This window comes from Bos javanicus, chromosome 28 (assembly GCF_032452875.1).
Source record: "Bos javanicus breed banteng chromosome 28, ARS-OSU_banteng_1.0, whole genome shotgun sequence".
NCBI lineage: Eukaryota > Metazoa > Chordata > Mammalia > Artiodactyla > Bovidae > Bos > Bos javanicus.
The window spans coordinates 4,476,826-4,494,974 of record NC_083895.1 but is presented as its reverse complement, the minus strand read 5'-3'; the positions used below and the strand labels follow the sequence as shown (position 1 = coordinate 4,494,974).

Below are 18,149 nucleotides of genomic sequence, written 5' to 3'. Positions count from 1 at the left end.
AAATGAAAAGTAAAGGAGTAATAGAGGACTTAAATTTTTTTTTTTAATTACATAAAGAAGAATGATAGTAAAAATAGTAAAAATATATCTAGAACTTTCTCTGATGATGTTGTGGGCAGTGTGGGGTCAGTTCATTTTCAGATAGTTCCTTGGTCCAGCTTACATTTCTCAAGATCTATAGGCCCTTTCCTATGTAGTCTGTACTAACTACAGGGTTTTAATCTATTGCACCTGTCACTTCCAAGGAGGTTCCCTCTGTTTTATCTTCTTCTGTTTGCTGGTCTCTTCCGTGTCTGATTTCTGCCCTGACACAAGAGGGGCAGTGGTGAACACTTTTTTAAGCTCACTTGTTCAGTTGCGCTGTGGGGAGGGAGGTGAGCTGCAAACAAATAACACTGGTGTGTGTTCACAGTGTCTCAGCCACACTGGGCCTGCCCTCGTTCAGGGCGCATGTGTCCTTCCTGCCCACACTGCTCAGCCTCTATGTTGCTCTGCCGGGAACTGTCCGAGGCCAGCCCTGGCCTGCATGCACCTCCCAATTCTAAGCTGCTCAGGTTCAGGCACTCAGGAAGTCCTCAGAGGCGCAGACTCAGTTGGACCTGCACTTTGTGCCCTTTCCAGGTCCGAGCAGCTCAGGTGATGAGGTGTTTGACGAGCACAGTCACTGCGACTTATCGCCTCCCCCGTCCCTGACGCGTGGTTTTCTGGGTGTACAACCGCCACACCTTCTCAGGCAGATGTTGAGTGTCCAGAACCCCAAGAAGTCTTAGTTAGCAAAGAAGCCTGCTTGCGGTTTGGTAGATAATGTCTCTCTGGGGCTGCGATTGCCCCCTTCCGGCTCTGGCTGCCTGTCACTGGAGGAGGTGCAGCCGACTAGCTCTGTGCAGTCCTTTGTTCTGTGAGCGGGTCTGGCGGTGTCTTAAGTTAGGGCTTTTCCCGTGGTAGCTATCCCACAGTCTGGTTTGCTAGCCCAAGTTAATTCCCTCAGATTGCCCTCAGGGCATTCAGGCCTGGTTCTTACTCTAAGCAATGCAACCCACGCCTCCATGCCCAGCCCCTGCTTGCTAGTGGTGGGTGCAGGCGTCTGTGCTGCTTCTCCACTGGGGGAGTTATCGTTGGGCTCGTAATCTGTGGGGTTTAATTATTTATTTATTTTTCCTCCCAGTTATGTTGCCCTCTGTGGTTCCAAGACTCACCACAGACTTGGCAGTGAGAGTGTTTCCTGGTGTTTGGAAACCTCTCTTTTTAAGACTCCCTTCCCGGGACGGAGCTCTGTCCCTACCTCTTTTGTCTCTTTTTTTGTCTTTTATATTTTCTCCTACTTCCTTTAGAAGACAATGGGCTGCTTTTCTGGGTGCCTGATGTCCTCTGCTGGCACTCAGAAATTGTTTTGTGGAATTTACTCAGCATTTAAATGTTCTTTTGATGAATTTGTGGGGGAGAAAGTGGTTTCCCCGTCCTATTCCTCCACCATCTTAGGACCGCCCCCTGATGTTTTTTTTTTAATGCACACTGATATGACAATATACAGTACAATCTAAGACAATGATTTCAAATGAAGTTAAAGGACAACTAAGTGCTACTAGAGCCATCTTACAGAAAAAAATCAAATGGACTTTTTGGCCAACCCAATATATTGGCACACAGGTTAAGGTAGGGGAAATTTAAAATGCATCAAAAATAAATAAAACTTCAGTTCAGTTCAGTTCAGTTGCTCAGTCGTGTCCAACTCTCTGACACCATGGACTGCAGCACACCAGGCCTCCCTGTCCATCACCAATGCCCGGAGCTTACTCAAACTCATGTCCATTGAGTCAGTGAGCCATCCAACTATTTCATCCTCTATCATCCCCTTCTCCTCCTGCCTTCAATCTTTCCCAGCATCAGGGTCTTTTCAAATGAGTCAATTCTTTGCGTCAGGTGGCCAAAGTATTGGAGTTTCAGCTTCATCATCAGTCCTTCCAATGAATATTCAGGACTGATTTCCTTTAGGATGGACTGATTGGATCTCCTTGCAATCCAAGGGACTCCCAAGAGTCTTCTCCAACACCACAGTTCAAAAACATCAATTCTTCAGTGCTCAGCTTTCTGTATTGTCCAACTCTCACGTCTGTACATGACTACTGGAAAAACCATAGCTTTGACCGGATGGACGTTTGTTGGCAAAGTGATGCCTCTGCTTTTTAATATGCTGTCTAGGTTGGTCATAGCTTTTCTTCCAAAGCGCAAGCGTCTTTTAATTTCCTGGCTGCAGTCACCATCTGCAGTGATTTTGGAGCCCAAGAAAATAAAATCTGTCAGTGTTTCCACTGTTTACCCATCTATTTGCCATGAAGTGATGGGACCAGATGCCATAATCTTAGTTTTCTGAATGTTGAGTTTTAAGCCAACTTTTTTGCTCTTCTCTTACACTTTCATCAAGAGGCTCTTTAGTTCCTCTTCACTTTCTGCCGTAAGGGTGGTGTCATTTGCATACCTTAGGTTACTGATATTTCTCCCAGCAATCTTGATTCCAGCTTGTGTTTCATCTAGCCCAGCGTTTCTTGTGATGTACTGTGCGTATAAGTTAAATAAGCAGGATGACAATATACAGCCTTGACGTACTCCTTTTCCTATTTGAAACCAGTCTGTTGTTCCATGTCCAGTTCTAACTGTTGCTTCCTGACCTGCATACAGATTTCTCAAATTTCAGGTCAGGTGGTCAGGTATTCCCATCTCTTGAAGAATTTTCCAGTTTGTTGTTATCCACACATTCAAAGGCTTTGGCATAGTCAATAAAGCAGAAGTAGATGCTTTTCTGGAACTCTCTTGCTTTTTCAGTGATCCAACGGATGTTTGCAATTTGATCTCCTGTTCCTCTGTCTTTTCTAAATCCAGCTTAACATCTGGAAGTTCATGGTTCATGTACTGTTGAAGCCTGACTTGGAGAATTTTGAGCATTCCTTTGCTAGCGTGTGAGATGAGTGTAATTGTGTGGTAGTTTGAGCATTCTTTGCTATTGCCTTTCTTTGGGATTGGAATGAAAACTGACCTTTTCCAGTCCTGTGGCCACTGCTGAGTTTTCCAAATTTGCTGGCATATTGAGTGCAGCACTTTCACAGCATCATCTTTAAGGATTTGAAATAGCTCAAATGGAATCTATCACCTGGTACTAGCTTTATTCATAGCGATGATTCTTAAGGCCCACTTGACTTCACATTGCAGGATGTCTGGCTCTAGGTGAGTGATCACATCGTCATGATTATCTGGGTCATGAAGATCTTTTTTTATAGTTCTTCTGTGTATTCTTGCCACCTCTTCTTAATATCTTCTGCTTCTAAATAAAACCTAGGTGTAACAAAGTATTTCAGAAAGGCTGAAGTATGAAGAGAAGTGAAATTAGGCCCAACACATGTAAATCAAAAAAGCAAGAGTTAAGTTTAATTAGGTCCCATTTGTTTATTTTTACTTTTATTTCCAATATTCTGGGAGGTGGGTCATAGAGGATCCTGCTGTGATGTATGTCAGAGAGTGTTTTGCCTATGTTCTCCTCTAGGAGTTTTATAGTTTCTGGTCTTACGTTGAGATCTTTAATCCATTTTGAGTTTATTTTTGTATATGGTGTTAGAAAGTGTTCTAGTTTCATTCTTTTACAAGTGGTTGACCAGATTTCCCAGCACCACTTGTTAAAGAGATTGTCTTTAATCCATTGTATATTCTTGCCTCCTTTGTCAAAGATAAGGTGTCCATATGTGCGTGGATTTATCTCTGGGCTTTCTATTTTGTTCCATTGATCTATATTTCTGTCTTTGTGCCAGTACCATACTGTCTTGATAACTGTGGCTTTGTAGTAGAGCCTGAAGTCAGGTAGGTTGATTCCTCCAGTTCCATTTTTCTTTCTCAAGATCGCTTTGGCTATTCGAGGTTTTTTGTATTTCCATACAAATTGTGAAATTATTTGTTCTAGCTCTGTGAAGAATACTGTTGGTAGCTTGATAGGGATTGCATTGAATCTATAAATTGCTTTGGGTAGTATACTCATTTTCACTATATTGATTCTTCCAATCCATGAACATGGTATATTTCTCCATCTATTAGTGTCCTCTTTGATTTCTTTCACCAGTGTTTTATAGTTTTCTATATATATATGTCTTTAGTTTCTTTAGGTAGATATATTCCTAAGTATTTTATTCTTTTCGTTGCAATGGTGAATGGAATTGTTTCCTTAATTTCTCTTTCTGTTTTCTCATTATTAGTGTATAGGAATGCAAGGGATTTCTGTGTGTTGATTTTATATCCTGCAACTTTACTATAATCATTGATTAGTTCTAGTAATTTTCTGGTGGAGTCTTTAGGGTTTTCTATGTAGAGGATCATGTCATCTGCAAATAGTGAGAGTTTTACTTCTTCTTTTCCAATTTGGATTCCTTTTATTTCTTTTTCTGCTCTAAACTGAAAATAGAACTGCCTTATGATCCAGCAATCCCACTGCTGGGCATACACACTGAGGAAACCAGAAGGGAAAGAGACACGTGTACCCCAATGTTCATCACAGCACTGTTTATAATAGCCAGGACATGGAAGCAACCTAGATGTCCATCAGCAGATGAATGGATAAAGAAAGCTGTGGTACATATACACAATGGAGTATTACTCAGCCATTAAAAAGAATACATTTGAATCAGTTCTAATGAGGTGGATGAAACTGGAGCCTATTATACAGAGTGAAGTAAGCCAGAAGGAAAAACACCAATATACTAACGCATATATATGGAATTTAGAAAGATGGTAACGATAACCCTGTATACGAGACAGCAAAAGAGACACTGATGAATAGAACAGTCTTATGGACTCTGTGGGAGAGGGAGAGGGTGGGAAGATTTGGGAGAATGGCATTGAAACATGTGAAACGTCATGTATGAAACGAGATGCCAGTCCAGGTTCAGTGCACGATGCCGGATGCTTGGGGCTGGTGCACTGGGACGACCCAGAGGGATGGTGTGGGGAGGGAGGAGGGAGGAGGGTTCAGGATGGGGAACACATGTATACTAATTAAATAATTTTCTATTAAAGAAAAAAAAAAAGAAAAAAAAATACAAGAAAAAACTAAAAAAAAAAAAGAAAAAAGCAAGAGTTATGATCTTGATATGTGACAACTTAAAATTCAGGCCAGGAACATTATGTGAACAACAACAAAACAATGAAAACATATTCTTAATACTAACAGCTATAATTCACAATGAAATTATAATAAATTTGAATTCATGTCCCTCTAAATACAGATGCAACTACATAAGAAAGAAACTATGTAATACTTACAAGGAGAGACAGGCACATTAATAAGAGTAACTTTAAACCACTTTGGTCAAAACAGATCAAGAGGGAAAATACAAATAAGGACTTAGAATATATAAACAGAAAAAATTATATCTTATATATACATATTATATATGTATTCTCAAGGTACATGAACTATTTAGGACTATTGACTATTTTCAAGGTACATGAACTATTTAGGACTATTGACTATTAAGTTCCAACAAAAATGTCAAACAATGTCATAACACAAACTTATTTCCTCATCTCATACAGTAAACTATTAATGGATTAAAAAAAAAGTTGTGAACTTATAGCCTATGATGGAGAAAATCAAAGTTTACACACTGAAACTTGGCATGTTCCTTTCACTGTATTACAGATGGTTTTGACTAAAAACTTGGGTCTCACAAAAACTTTTTCCAAAATATTTATATGTACAAAAATCTAAAGAACACACATATTTATCATGATACACTTAGAATAACTGTGGTTTACTCAACATGTTGTTAATATGCATAAAGTGTGGTGGGCTGGTTTATGTGTGTGTTGAGTCATGCTTGGTCATTTGTTCAGTTATGAGGGTTTTCTGTTTTCTCTGTTGATATATATATTTGTATGTAAGGGTTATTTTGATGGCTCATTGTCCAGAGGAATAAAGTAACCGATAATCATGGAGGACATTAGGATTTCTCTTATGTGATTGCTTTTAACTAATTAATTTGACTGCCTCAGGTCTCAGGTGCGATGCACAGAACCTTCACTTTATCATGCAGGATCTCGTATTGCAGCTCACAGACTCTAGCGGTGGTGCGTGGACTCAGTAGCTGCAGCTTAGTTGCCCCATGGCATATGGGACTTTAGTTCCTGGATCAAGGATCAAACCCATGTCCTCTGCGTTGGCATGTAGATTCTTTATCACTGAACCAACAGGGAAGTCCCTCTAATGTGACTTTAATGCATAAAATGTTGCTTCTAAAAAAGATACAAGCTTTTCAAATATAAGATGGCACTGCCTCTGTTCTAATCCATCCCTTGTTGTTTCTGAGCTTCAACTACTCATAGCCAGCTGTATGGGGGAGGGAAAGCCCTGCTGGAGTCGCATTCTCCTGGCCCAGCAGGACCAAGCTCACGGCTTGACTCTGGTGGAGGAGACTATTGTCCCTGCTTCTCCCAGTCCCCTCCGCCTTTATTGCTCTAAGTATCCAGTGCTTTCATCACTTCTGAAGCTGCAACCCTCCTCTAATTGAGTTAATGGATCAAGATGCATTTACCCTTCTCATGGCTTGTAAGATTTTTTTTAAAGAACTTTTTATTGTCAGAGCTCTTAACATCCTTGATCACTGGCAATCCATGCAAACAGTGAAACAGAAGACAGGCATCAGTGTGAAGAAAGCTTCAGGTGGAACAATCAGGTGGAGAAGAGGTTTAACCCTCCTTGGGTACCATGAATTTTCCCTACAGCTAGATCAACTATCATGTAATATAATACAAGTTCTAAGTCTCATCTCTCCCCTTCCCCACACAGTTCCAGTTGAGGGTGCGCTATAAACAGTGCATGTTTCTTGAAGATCTCATCCAAAGAAATGAACTTTCTCCATCGTCCACACCTACTGCCTCGCTGAACAGACACCTTTTCCAATTTCAAAACTATAATCAAAGAATTATCCTTTGATTATTACAATTTATAGGGTTGTAACAGGAAATGCACCTGTTTCCATATTGTCTATCAATTTAGTGATTAGATACAACCTTTGCCAAATGTCTTTAGATAAATTGGCAGATATGTGCATTTATTGGCATAAAACCAGGATGTGGCAGTAACATGAGTGAGTTGCCTATTTTTCTGGTATTAAGCAGATTTTTCAAATTTATTCAGGTGAGTCATGAAAGAGACAGACGGTGGGTTTCTCTCTGGCCGTGGGGGCCTATTCTTGGGATTTTGTGTTTGTGGAGAGTGTGAAAGCTGTGACACTTGACACCTGCCGTATTGAAATTCCCAGCTCAGCTCAGTCTTTGTCGATGAGGGGAGCAGCTGCAGTGAAGGCAGAGCATCACCTGCTGCCTGCAGGTCATGAAGTCTGCTCTGTGGACGGTCACTATTGTTTGAGGTGGTCAGACACTTTTCACAGCTGGTTTATGGCAATTTATACTGTCTGTTTTGTCTTTTTCACACAGCTGTGGTGAACTTGGACAATTCTGTGGTTGACCTGGAGACCCTTCAAGCTCTCTATGAGAATGTGAGTAACAGGAGGTTTTCTGTGTGAGAATGTGACACACGCACAGTTCTTGTCAATGTCCACCTCTGGCCTCATTGCCTCCATGTCCTCTGAGGAAGTTTGATACGGGGGCACTGAATTTACATAAGTCTGGATTTGTTAAAATGTATACTTTCTAGAAATACTTTGGATGAATGCATGGTCTCACAGTTTTAAAAATTGTGATTCAAAGCATGTTGTATGTGCGGTCTTTCAGATTCCTTCTTTTGAAATATAATCAATGCTTAGGCAGAGGGTAATTTGAGAGGAACATTGTGTGATGTGCTAATGCATTTACTCTTGATATGAAAACCCTCAGTAGCTGCTATTATTGCCCTATTTTACAGATGAGGAAACTTGGCAGAGAGAGTCTACACCACCTGCCCAAGTCGCACATGCTGTGTTGTGGTGAGGTGGGATGTGGTTTCATTCTGTCTCTGTTTCTCTGTCTGCCACAGTTTCCTTCACTGAGCGTCAGGACATGGTATCTTTCTCCTGGTACCACTTTCTCTTAGAAAGGTGGCCGGAAACCGGCATGAGGAGAACGGACCAGGGCACGTGCCCTGGGGAAGTGCAGTCTTGGGGGACGGAGGGGGTGGCGGGTGCTGTGTGAAATGACTTTTGCTGGGGCTTGGCATTAAATAACATTGATTCATGTAGTAAGAAAGCGATTCTCTTCAATGTGCTTGATTGAATCTAGGAAAGTCTCAGTGTGGCCATGTTTTCTTCCTTGGTTTCTGTTCTTGCCTGTGGTCTGCCTGGTATTTAAGCCTCTGTGATTAAGTGGGGCCTGATTTGGTTGGTCCTGGCTTTGCTGACCCTCTTCCTCAACCGCTCCCTTGAGGACAGTGTGTTGCACCTGGGTGTCTGTCCTTAGATTCGGTACTTTTAAAGCACATGTCCACATGATGTCCCTGTGAGGCCAGGACCTTCATGGGCAGGTATTTCTCATGAAGCATCACCCAGTCCATGGGTGAAATACACAGCTGTGGTGAACGCAGTGCTGGCACCTGGTGCCCATTGTGGGCACAGGTGTGTGACTCATTAATGAACTGGAGAGGAAGGCATGAGTGTTTTGTTGCTTGGTGATGGAAAACTACATGATGGAAAACTTGGAAAAAATGGAACTGTTTAGTGGTATACAGAGCTTTCATTTCCCTCATCCTTCCTGCCAACCCTCTGTCAACCAAGAACCAGGTGGAAGAAACAAGGAAACACCAGGGAGAACAATGTCTTCAGCAGGTTGTAACCATGTCAGATTTCATTGGTGTATGTGTAACTGTAGCTTGTGCACATATTCCATGCACTTATGTACATGTCTTTCTGCAGATACATAGTGTATACGTCTGTACATTATATGAAGACATGAATGTTTTGTTTTAAGCTGTGCCGAAACATATACAGAAAAAAACAGAACATTGGGGACAACTGTATTTATAAGGAGAGTTTACTTTGCAGTGATTTAGAGTATTTTCTTTGGGAGATTTTAGCCTTTAAAGTAACTTCACAAAATAGAAATTTCTGACTGTGGACAAACCAGATAGCTACCCAGAATTTCTAACCACCATACTCCATGAAAGGAGAACCAGAACCAACTGGAACTGGTTACAATTGTGGTTTTCTTTATATTGTTGATGTCATTAAATCTGATGGTTCAGACTTTCACTGTGTCAGGAAAATAATCATTTTGTGGTAGATACTGGTTTAGGTGGGAATATTCTGGATTGTTTCGATCACTATCTTCAGTAGAGGAACTTAAAGCACCCGTTATGAATAAGAGATGCCTTGTGGCTTCAGCAGTACATGAACCATGAACTTCCAGATGTTTAAGCTGGTTTTAGAAAAGGCAGAGGAACCAGAGATCAAATTGCCAACATCTGCTGGATCATGGAAAAAGCAAGAGAGTTCCAGAAAAAACATTGATTTTTGCTTTATTGACTATGCTAAAGCCTTTGACTGTGTGGATCACAATAAACTGAAAAATTCTGAAACAGATGGGAATACCAGACCACCTGACCTGCCTCTTGCAAAACCTATATGCAGGTCAGGAAGCAACAGTTAGAACTGGCCATGGAACAACAGACTGGTTCCAAATAGGAAAAGGAATACGTCAAGGCTGTGTATTGTCATCCTGCTTATTTAACTTATATGCAGAGTACATCATGAGACACGCTGGGCTGGATGAAGCCCAAGCTGGAATCAAGATTGCCAAAAGAAATATCAATAACCTCAGATATGCAGATGACACTACCCTTATGGCAGAAAGTGAAGAGGAACTCAAAAGCCTCTTGATGAAAGTGAAAGAGGAGAGTGAAAAAGTTGGCTTAAAGCTCAACATTCAGAAAACGAAGATCATGGCATCCGGTCCCACCACTTCATGGGAAATAGATGGGGAAACAGTGGAAACAGTGTCAGACTTTATTTTTCTGGGCTCCAAAATCAGTGCAGCCATGCAGCCATGAAATTAAAAGACGTTTGCTCCTTGGAAGGAAAGTTATGACCAACCTAGATAGCATATTCAAAAGCAGAGACATTACTTTGCCAACAAAGGTCCATCTAGTCAAGGCTATGGCTTGAGCATTTGGAAGTTCTCAGTTCACATACTGTTGAAGCTCGCTTGAAGAATTTTGAGTATTACTTTGTTAGCGTGTGAGACAAGTGCAATTGTGTGGTAGTTTGAGCATTCTTTGGCATTGCCTTTCTTTGGGATTGGAATGAAAACTGACCTTTTTCAGGCCTATGGCCACTGCTGAGTTCTCCATATTTGCTGGCATATTGAGTGCAGCACTTTCAAAGCATCATCTTTAAGGATTTGAAATAGCTCAACTGGAATGCCATCACCTCCACTAGCTTTGTTCCTAGTGATTCTTCCTAAGGCCCACTTGACTTCGCATTCCAGGATGTCTGGCTCTAAGTGAGTGATCACACCATGATGGTTATCTGGGTCATTGAGATCTTTTTTGTGTAGTTCATCTGTGTATTGTTGCCACCTCTTCTTAATATCTTCTGCTTCTGTTAGGTCCATACCATTTCTGTCCTTTATTGTGCTCATCTTTGCATGAAATGTTCCCTTGGTATCTTTAATTTTCTTGAAGAGATCTCTAGTCTTCCCCATTCCATTGTTTTCCTCTATTTCTTTGCATTGATCACTGACGAAGGCTTTCTTATCTCTCCTTGCTAGTCTTTGGAACTCTGCATTCAGATGGGTATATCTTTCCTTTTGTCCTTTGCCTTTAGCTTCCCTTCTTTCCTCAGCTATTTGTAAGGCCTCCTCAGACAACCATTTTGCCTTTTTGCATTTCTTTTTCTTGGGGATGGTCTTGATCCCTGCCTCCTGTACGATGTCATGAACCTCTGTCCAGAGTTCTTCAGGCAGTCTGTCAGATCTAATCCCTTGAATCTATTTGTCACTTCCACTGTATAATTATAAGGGATTTGATTTAGGTCATTCCTGAATGGTCTAGTGGTTTTCCCTACTTTCTTCAATTTAAGTGAATTTTGCAATAAGCAGTTCATGATCTGAGCCACAATCAGCTCCAGTTCTTGCTTTTGCTGACTGTTTAGAGCTTCTTCATCTTTAGCTGCAAAGAATATAATCAGTCTGATTTCGGTATTGACCATCTTGTGATGTCCATGTGTAGTGTTGTCTCTTATATTGTTGGAAGAGGGTGTTTGCTATAACCAGTGCATTCTCTTGGCAAATCTCTGTCAGCCTTTGCCGTGCTTTATTTCATACTCCAAGGCCAAAGTTGCGTGTTACTCCAGGTTCTTTTGACTTCCTACTTTTGCATTCCATTCCCCTATGATGAAAAGGACATCTTTTTTGAATATAAATATAAAATCATGAGTGAACTGTGCTGGTAGGCTTGGTTTTATGACCTCTTGGATTTTCTGTTATATGGTTTTCATATCCTTTTTGCCTCTTCACACTGATAGATACTCACCATGAGTAAGGATCCATGTTGAACATCGATTCATGCCCTTTACTTTATTGATAATGAGACTGCATGTGCATGATAATGAGTGGCTCTTTCTGGGAGGGTGCGGATAGCTTACTGTAACCTGATCTGCACAAAAAGTGGTGAGGAACAGAACGGCTGAAACTTTGAAAAGGGTAAATGAAAAACGTAAATTTGTTACATATGTTTAGAATTCTGGTCATTAAGGTCAGACTTCCGAGACCTGTTGGCATGTGATGGTCTTCGGTTTTGTAGGGATATGGGCTGAGGTAATGTCTAGTTTTCTGGGTGTCAGACAGCAGTCGTGGATGAAGGCTTCCCAGTTAGGTGATGAATGTACTTTTAGCAAAGCAAGAAACTCCCCCTAACTCAACAGAAAACTGAGCTCCATATTCCCTAGTGGTGACAAATGCACTTGTTCAAAATCTTCATTTCAGTTTTTTAAGTTCCTAAGAGAGCTGTGATCATTTAAAAATCAGGGTATCTGAGTTTTAGAATAGTGGTAATTTAATGCGTATTATGCACCAGACACCACTCTAAGCATCTTACCTGTGTTACTTCATTTAATCCTCCAAGTGGCTTACATCCAACTTAGAAGGAAGAAGCACTATTGTTAGAAACGAGGAAACTGACCCAGAGAGGTAGTCAGCTCATTACTGGGTGTGACCCTGGTCCCTGATCACCATGCTCTGAAGCACAGAATTTCCTGAGTCTTGAAGAGCACTGGACAGGGCCCTGTGGGAGGAGGTAAGACACACGGTGTGGTGGCAGGAACTAGGGGTGAAAAGGGAGAATGTGACCCAGGTTTCAGCACCAGAAGCTCATGGTTGCCCCCAGTGATTTATTGATGCTCCTTCAGCTTCCATTTCCCCATTTCTAAATAGGGTGTCTAATAATTCATAAAAACATCAATTTTTGTCACTGTCAAATGGACATAAAGAGAATTTTCTGGACTATTCAGTACTATTATGCTTTTCTTTTAAATAAAAATAAGCATGAGCATAAAACTTAAAATAACTAAGATTGTCAAACGACAGTGACTACGTCTAAGATTGGTAGCATCAAAGATAGCAAAAGTCGTATACCATGGATCTTAAAACTGGACCTTTCCTCAAGGGTCTGAAGATTTTGCTGAATGAAGGACAATAAATATCTGTGTATTTATAGGCAACATGAATTCATTTTGGAAATACTTTTTTTAAAAATTGTCATATTTAGAAAGACACCACTTTATTTACAATCTTCATTTTAACATTTGTATTTTATTTCTTAAAACAGTTTCGGAGATACACTGAAGTTGCAGGTACACTATGAAGGACTATTCTTTTTTCTGTATCAGTTGCAAATAAATTGTCAACATTATGCCTGATTGTACCTGAATACTTTAGTGTGTATTTCCTACAATGTAGCAGACACTTAATCATAATACAACCAGCAATATTATGAAATTGACAGTGATATATTGCTATCATCTAATCCTCAGATCCCGTTGTTTTGATGGTTGTTCCAATAACATCCCTTATGACATCCTTTCTGTCTTTCTTTCCTTGGGCACATGCCTCTTTTTGATTTATATTATCATGTGTACATATGTCTTATCTTTCAATTTAACTATAAATACCTTCAGTTCAGTTCAGTCGCTATGTCATGTCCAACTCTTTGCGACCCCAGGGACCATAGCACCCCAGGTCTCCCTGTCCTTCACCAACTCTCAGAGTCTACCCAAACTCATGTCCATTGAGTTGGTGATGCCATCCAACCATCTTATCTTCTGTTATCCCCTTCTCCTCCTGCCTTCAGACTTTCCCAGCATCATGGTCTTTTCCAATGAGTCAGCTCTTTGCATCAGGTGACCAAAGTATTGGAGTTTCAGCTTCAACATCAGTCCTTCCAATAAACACTCAAGACTGATCTCCTTTAGGATGGACTGGTTGGATCTCCTTGCAGTCCAAGGAACTCTCAAGAGTCTTCTCCAACACCACAGTTCAAAAGCATCAATTCTTCGGAGCTCAGCTTTCTTTATAGTTCAACTCTCACATCCATACATGACTACTGAAAAAAACATAGCTTTGACTAGATGGACCTTTGTTGCCAAAGTAATGTCTCTGCTTTTTAATTATTTTAATAATTAAAATAACGTATTTTAATATGTTGGTCATGACTTTCCTTCCAAGGAACAAGCATCTTTTAATTTCATGGCTACAGTCACCATCTCAGTGATTTTGGAGCCCCCAAAAATAAAGTCAGCCACTGTTTCCACTGTTTCCCCATAAATTCCTTACTAGTAGGATTTTCATATTCCATGCTTAGCACAATAGTTTATGTATAATATAATAATTACTAGTTAATTAAAGAACGATCTGAGAGTTGTACTATTTTTTGCTCTAGGTGTGGTTTTATCAATGAAAGAGATGAAAATGGTGAATGTCACTATTTCAAATACTGTACGTTTTGGAAAGATCAGTGTAAAAAGTAATGTTGCTTTCTTAAATATAATTTCAGAAATATGTATTCAAAGATTCAAAACTGATAACTACCTGAATAGAAGTTAATCATTACTATCCCAGAAATAGTTCATCAGATTTTTGTGTGGTTTTTCCCAAACAGTATTTTAAATTTAGTGAGTGGCATTTTGTCGTAGGCAGGCTCAGTGTGTTCGTCTCCTTGTTAATGCAGGTTCAGAGGCTTTTGTCTCAGAAGCTGTTGGAGCTGCTGGAGCAAATTTTCCCTTTCCCCAGGTCACCTTGATCTGTGAATGCCCAGTGGATTGATGTGATGTGTGAACTTTCTCGTCCCAGTTCATTGATCCCAAGATGAACCCAAGACTCGGACCCAGTTGTAGTTTATATATTTTGTGTGCAATGCAGAACACAATTCTCCGTGTTTTTTAGTTGTTAAAGCCTCTGTGTTTACCTGTGACTCACAGAATGAGGTGGCAGCCATGTGACCACGTGTCTGTGTGGACCTCTGGGGCCCTTCCCGTGTACCTCCCCCCTCCAGCCTTTACAGCTAGAGCGGAGCTGCATTAAATAGGCTGAAGTTGTGTTTCTGCCTGAGATGAGGTGACTTTCCTGAACCAACCCTCCTCTCCTGCCCTTACACACAAGGCACAACAGAGGGTGTGGTTCCAGCCAGTGAAACCAGTATGTGCGCCAGTCCCCAGGGGATGGGCTCCAGCTGCTCTTCTCATTCATCGTGTATTATAAGGGCAGCACCCCAACCCAGTGGACTGCAGCGGACATTTCATGTCTCCTCTGCGCTACTGAAGGTGTGGGGGGAGCAAGTGGACAGGCTAGGCAAGGCCAGCTCAGTGACACGTCCTGGCCCTTTGCAGTGTGCCCCCTACCCCCGCCTTTCCTGGAGCATGCCCAGCCCATCGCAGCTGTATCACCACCACTTCCTCTTTATCTAAAAATTCCTGTACTCAGCCGTAAAAAAGAACAGATAATACACAAATTATATACTTTTGAAAATACTGCTGTGGTGCAGTTGAAATAAACCCAGGCTTTCAGAAATTTATCTGTTATAAAATGTCAAAGTGTCTATTATATAATTATAAGTTAATATTGTTAGTCTTTACCTATTACAAAATAAATGAACATATAGCTTTTAAAGTGTCTTTTTCCAGTTATATTTCTTTTTACTAAGAATTGTTATGTGAAAATGTCATCTTAACAATGTCCAGCATCAGAGTGGAATGAGATGATCTCTGTTTCTTTCCCCTTCAATATATAATCAGTAAAACATCCATAACTCAAAAAAGATGCCTCTGCTCAGCACATCAGGTCTCTGGAGAGTTCCTCGGATCTGTGCATCTGAAGGCAGGTGGGTAGGACACGTAGAGAAAGCAGAGCCTGAGACAGTGAAGGTGGTGCCTGTGACCCTGGACTGGCTGCGGGCTCAGCCCGCATCCCCAGGGAGCCTGGCAGCACTGGTCAGGCAGCTTGTGTAGGACTCCAGCCTCCTGGCCACTGAAATGCCTGGGCCGTGGAAACTGGGCGTCAGGGACTCCAGCCACATGCCTCCTCACCCCCCAGGATTGTGCCTGTGGACCCCACACCCTGGACACGCAGGAGGCCCCGGACGTGGTGGAAGTGACCCACGTCCCAGTAACACCAGCAGCAGTAACCCAGGTCACCTGCAACACCCGCAGAGGCCATGCAGGTGGAGACACACAAGTGTATGCCACAGCTCCACCTACTGGAAGCAGAAGAAAGCGCTCTAATTACCGACCTTTTAAAATGTTAGCTCCTGGGTTCAGGATGGGTAACACATATATACCTCTGGCAGATTCATGTTCATATATGGCAAAACCAATACAATATTGTAAAGTTAAAAAATAAAATTAAAAAATATGTTATCTCATAGTTAGCTCAGCTGGTAAAGAATCAATATAGTGAAAATGAGTATACTACCCAAAGCAATCTATAGATTCAATGCAATCCCTATCAAGCTACCAACGGTATTTTTCACAGAGCTAGAACAAATAATTTCACAATTTGTATGGAAATACAAAAAACCTCGAATAGCCAAAGCAATCTTGAGAAAGAAGAATGGAACTGGAGAAATCAACCTGCCTGACTTCAGGTTTTACTACAAAGCCACAGTCATCAAGACAGTATGGTACTGGCACAAAGACAGAAATATACATCAATGGAACAACATAGAAGGCCGAGAGATAAATCTGTGCACCTGTGGACACCTTATCTTTGACTAAGGAGGCAAGAATATACAGTGGAGAAAAGACAATCTCTTTAACAAGTGGTGCTGGGGAAACTGGTCAACCACTTGTAAAAGAATGAAAGTAGAACGCTTTTTAACACCATACACAAAAATAAACTCAAAATGGATTAAAGATCTAAACATAAGACCAGAAACTATAAAAATCTTAGAGGAGAACACAGGCAAAACTGTCTCCAACATATATCACAGCAGGATCCTCTATGACCCACCTCCCAGAATACTGGCAATAAAAGCAAAAATAAACAAATGGAATCTAATTAAAATTAAAAGCTTCTGCACAACAAAAGAAACTATAAGCAAAGTGAACAGACAGCCTTCAGAATGGGAGAAAATAATAGCAAATGAAGCAACTGACAAACAACTAATCTCAAAAATATACAAGCAACTCCTGCAGCTCAATTCCAGAAAAATAAACGACCCAATCAAAAAATGGGCCAAAGACCTAAATAGACATTTCTCCAAAGAAGACATACAGATGGCTAACAAACACATGAAAAGATGCTCAACGTCACTCATGATCAGAGAAATGCAAATCAAAACCACAATGAGGTACCATTTCACACCAGTCACAATGGCTACGATCCAAAAGTCTACAAGTAATAAATGCTGGAGAGGGTCTGGAGAAAAGGGAACCCTTTTACACTGTTGGTGGGAATGCAAACTAGTACAGCCACTATGGAGAACAGTGTGGAGATTCCTTAAAAAACTGGAAATAGAACTGCCAAACGACCCATAAATCCCACTGCTAGGCATACACACCGAGGAAACTAGAATTGAAAGAGACACGTGTACCCCAATGTTCATCGCAACACTGTTTATAATAGCCAGGACATGGAAGCAACCTAGATGTCCATCAGCAGATGAATGGATAAAGAAAGCTGTGGTACATATACACAATGGAGTATTACTCAGCCATTAAAAAGAATACATTTGAATCAGTTCTAATGAGGTGGATGAAACTGGAGCCTATTATACAGAGTGAAGTAAGCCAGAAAGGAAAACACCAATACAGTATACTAACGCATATATATGGAATTTAGAAAGATGGTAATGACAACCCTGTATGCGAGACAGCAAAAGAGACACAGATGTATAGAACAGTCTTTTGGACTCTGTGGGAGAGGGAATAGGGGATGATTTGGGAGAATGGCATTAAAACATGTATCAGATCAGATCAGATCAGTTGCTCAGTTGTGTCCGACTCTTTGCAACCCCATGAATCGCAGCAAGCCAGGCCTCCCTGTCCATCACCAACTCCAGGAGTTCACTCAGACTCACGTCCATCGAGTCAGTGATGCTATCCAGCCATCTCATCCTCTGTCGTCCCCTTACCCTCCTGCCTCCAATCCCTCCCAGCATCAAAGACTTTTCCAATGAGTCAGCTCTTCGCACGAGGTGGCCAAAGTACTGGAGTTTCAGCTTTAGCATCATTCCTTCCAAAGAAATCCCAGGGCTGATCTCCTTCAGAATGGACTGGTTGGATCTCCTTGCAGTCCAAGGGACTCTCAAGAGTCTTCTCCAACACCACAGTTCAAAAGCATCAATTCTTCAGCGCTCAGCCTTCTTCACAGTCCAACTCTCACATCCATATATGACCACAGGAAAAACCATAGCCTTGACTAGACGAACCTTTGTTGGCAAAGTAATGTCTCTGCTTTTGAATATGCTATCTAGGTTGGTCATAACTTTCCTTCCAAGGAGTAAGCTTCTTTTAATTTCATGGCTGCAGTCACCATCTGTAGTGATTTTGGAGCCCAGAAAAATAAAGTCTGACACTGTTTCCACTATTCCCCATCTATTTCCCATGAAGTGGTGGGACCGGATGCCATGATCTTCGTTTTCTGAATGTTGAGCTTTAAGCCAACTTTTTCACTCTCCACTTTCACTTTCATCA

The 18,149-nt window shown here is 41.1% G+C and overlaps 1 protein-coding gene across 3 annotated transcripts in view; it reads left to right on the top strand.

Moving 5' to 3' along the window:
- The window catches only part of FMN2 (formin 2), a 349,990-nt gene that overhangs the window by 201,488 nt on the left and 130,353 nt on the right, over positions 1 to 18,149 (top strand). For all 3 annotated transcript variants that reach the window (XM_061404794.1, XM_061404795.1, XM_061404796.1), the window contains one exon: positions 7,474 to 7,535. In XM_061404794.1, coding sequence (XP_061260778.1) covers positions 7,474 to 7,535 — 62 coding nt within the window. The remainder of the gene's footprint in view (positions 1 to 7,473; positions 7,536 to 18,149) is intronic.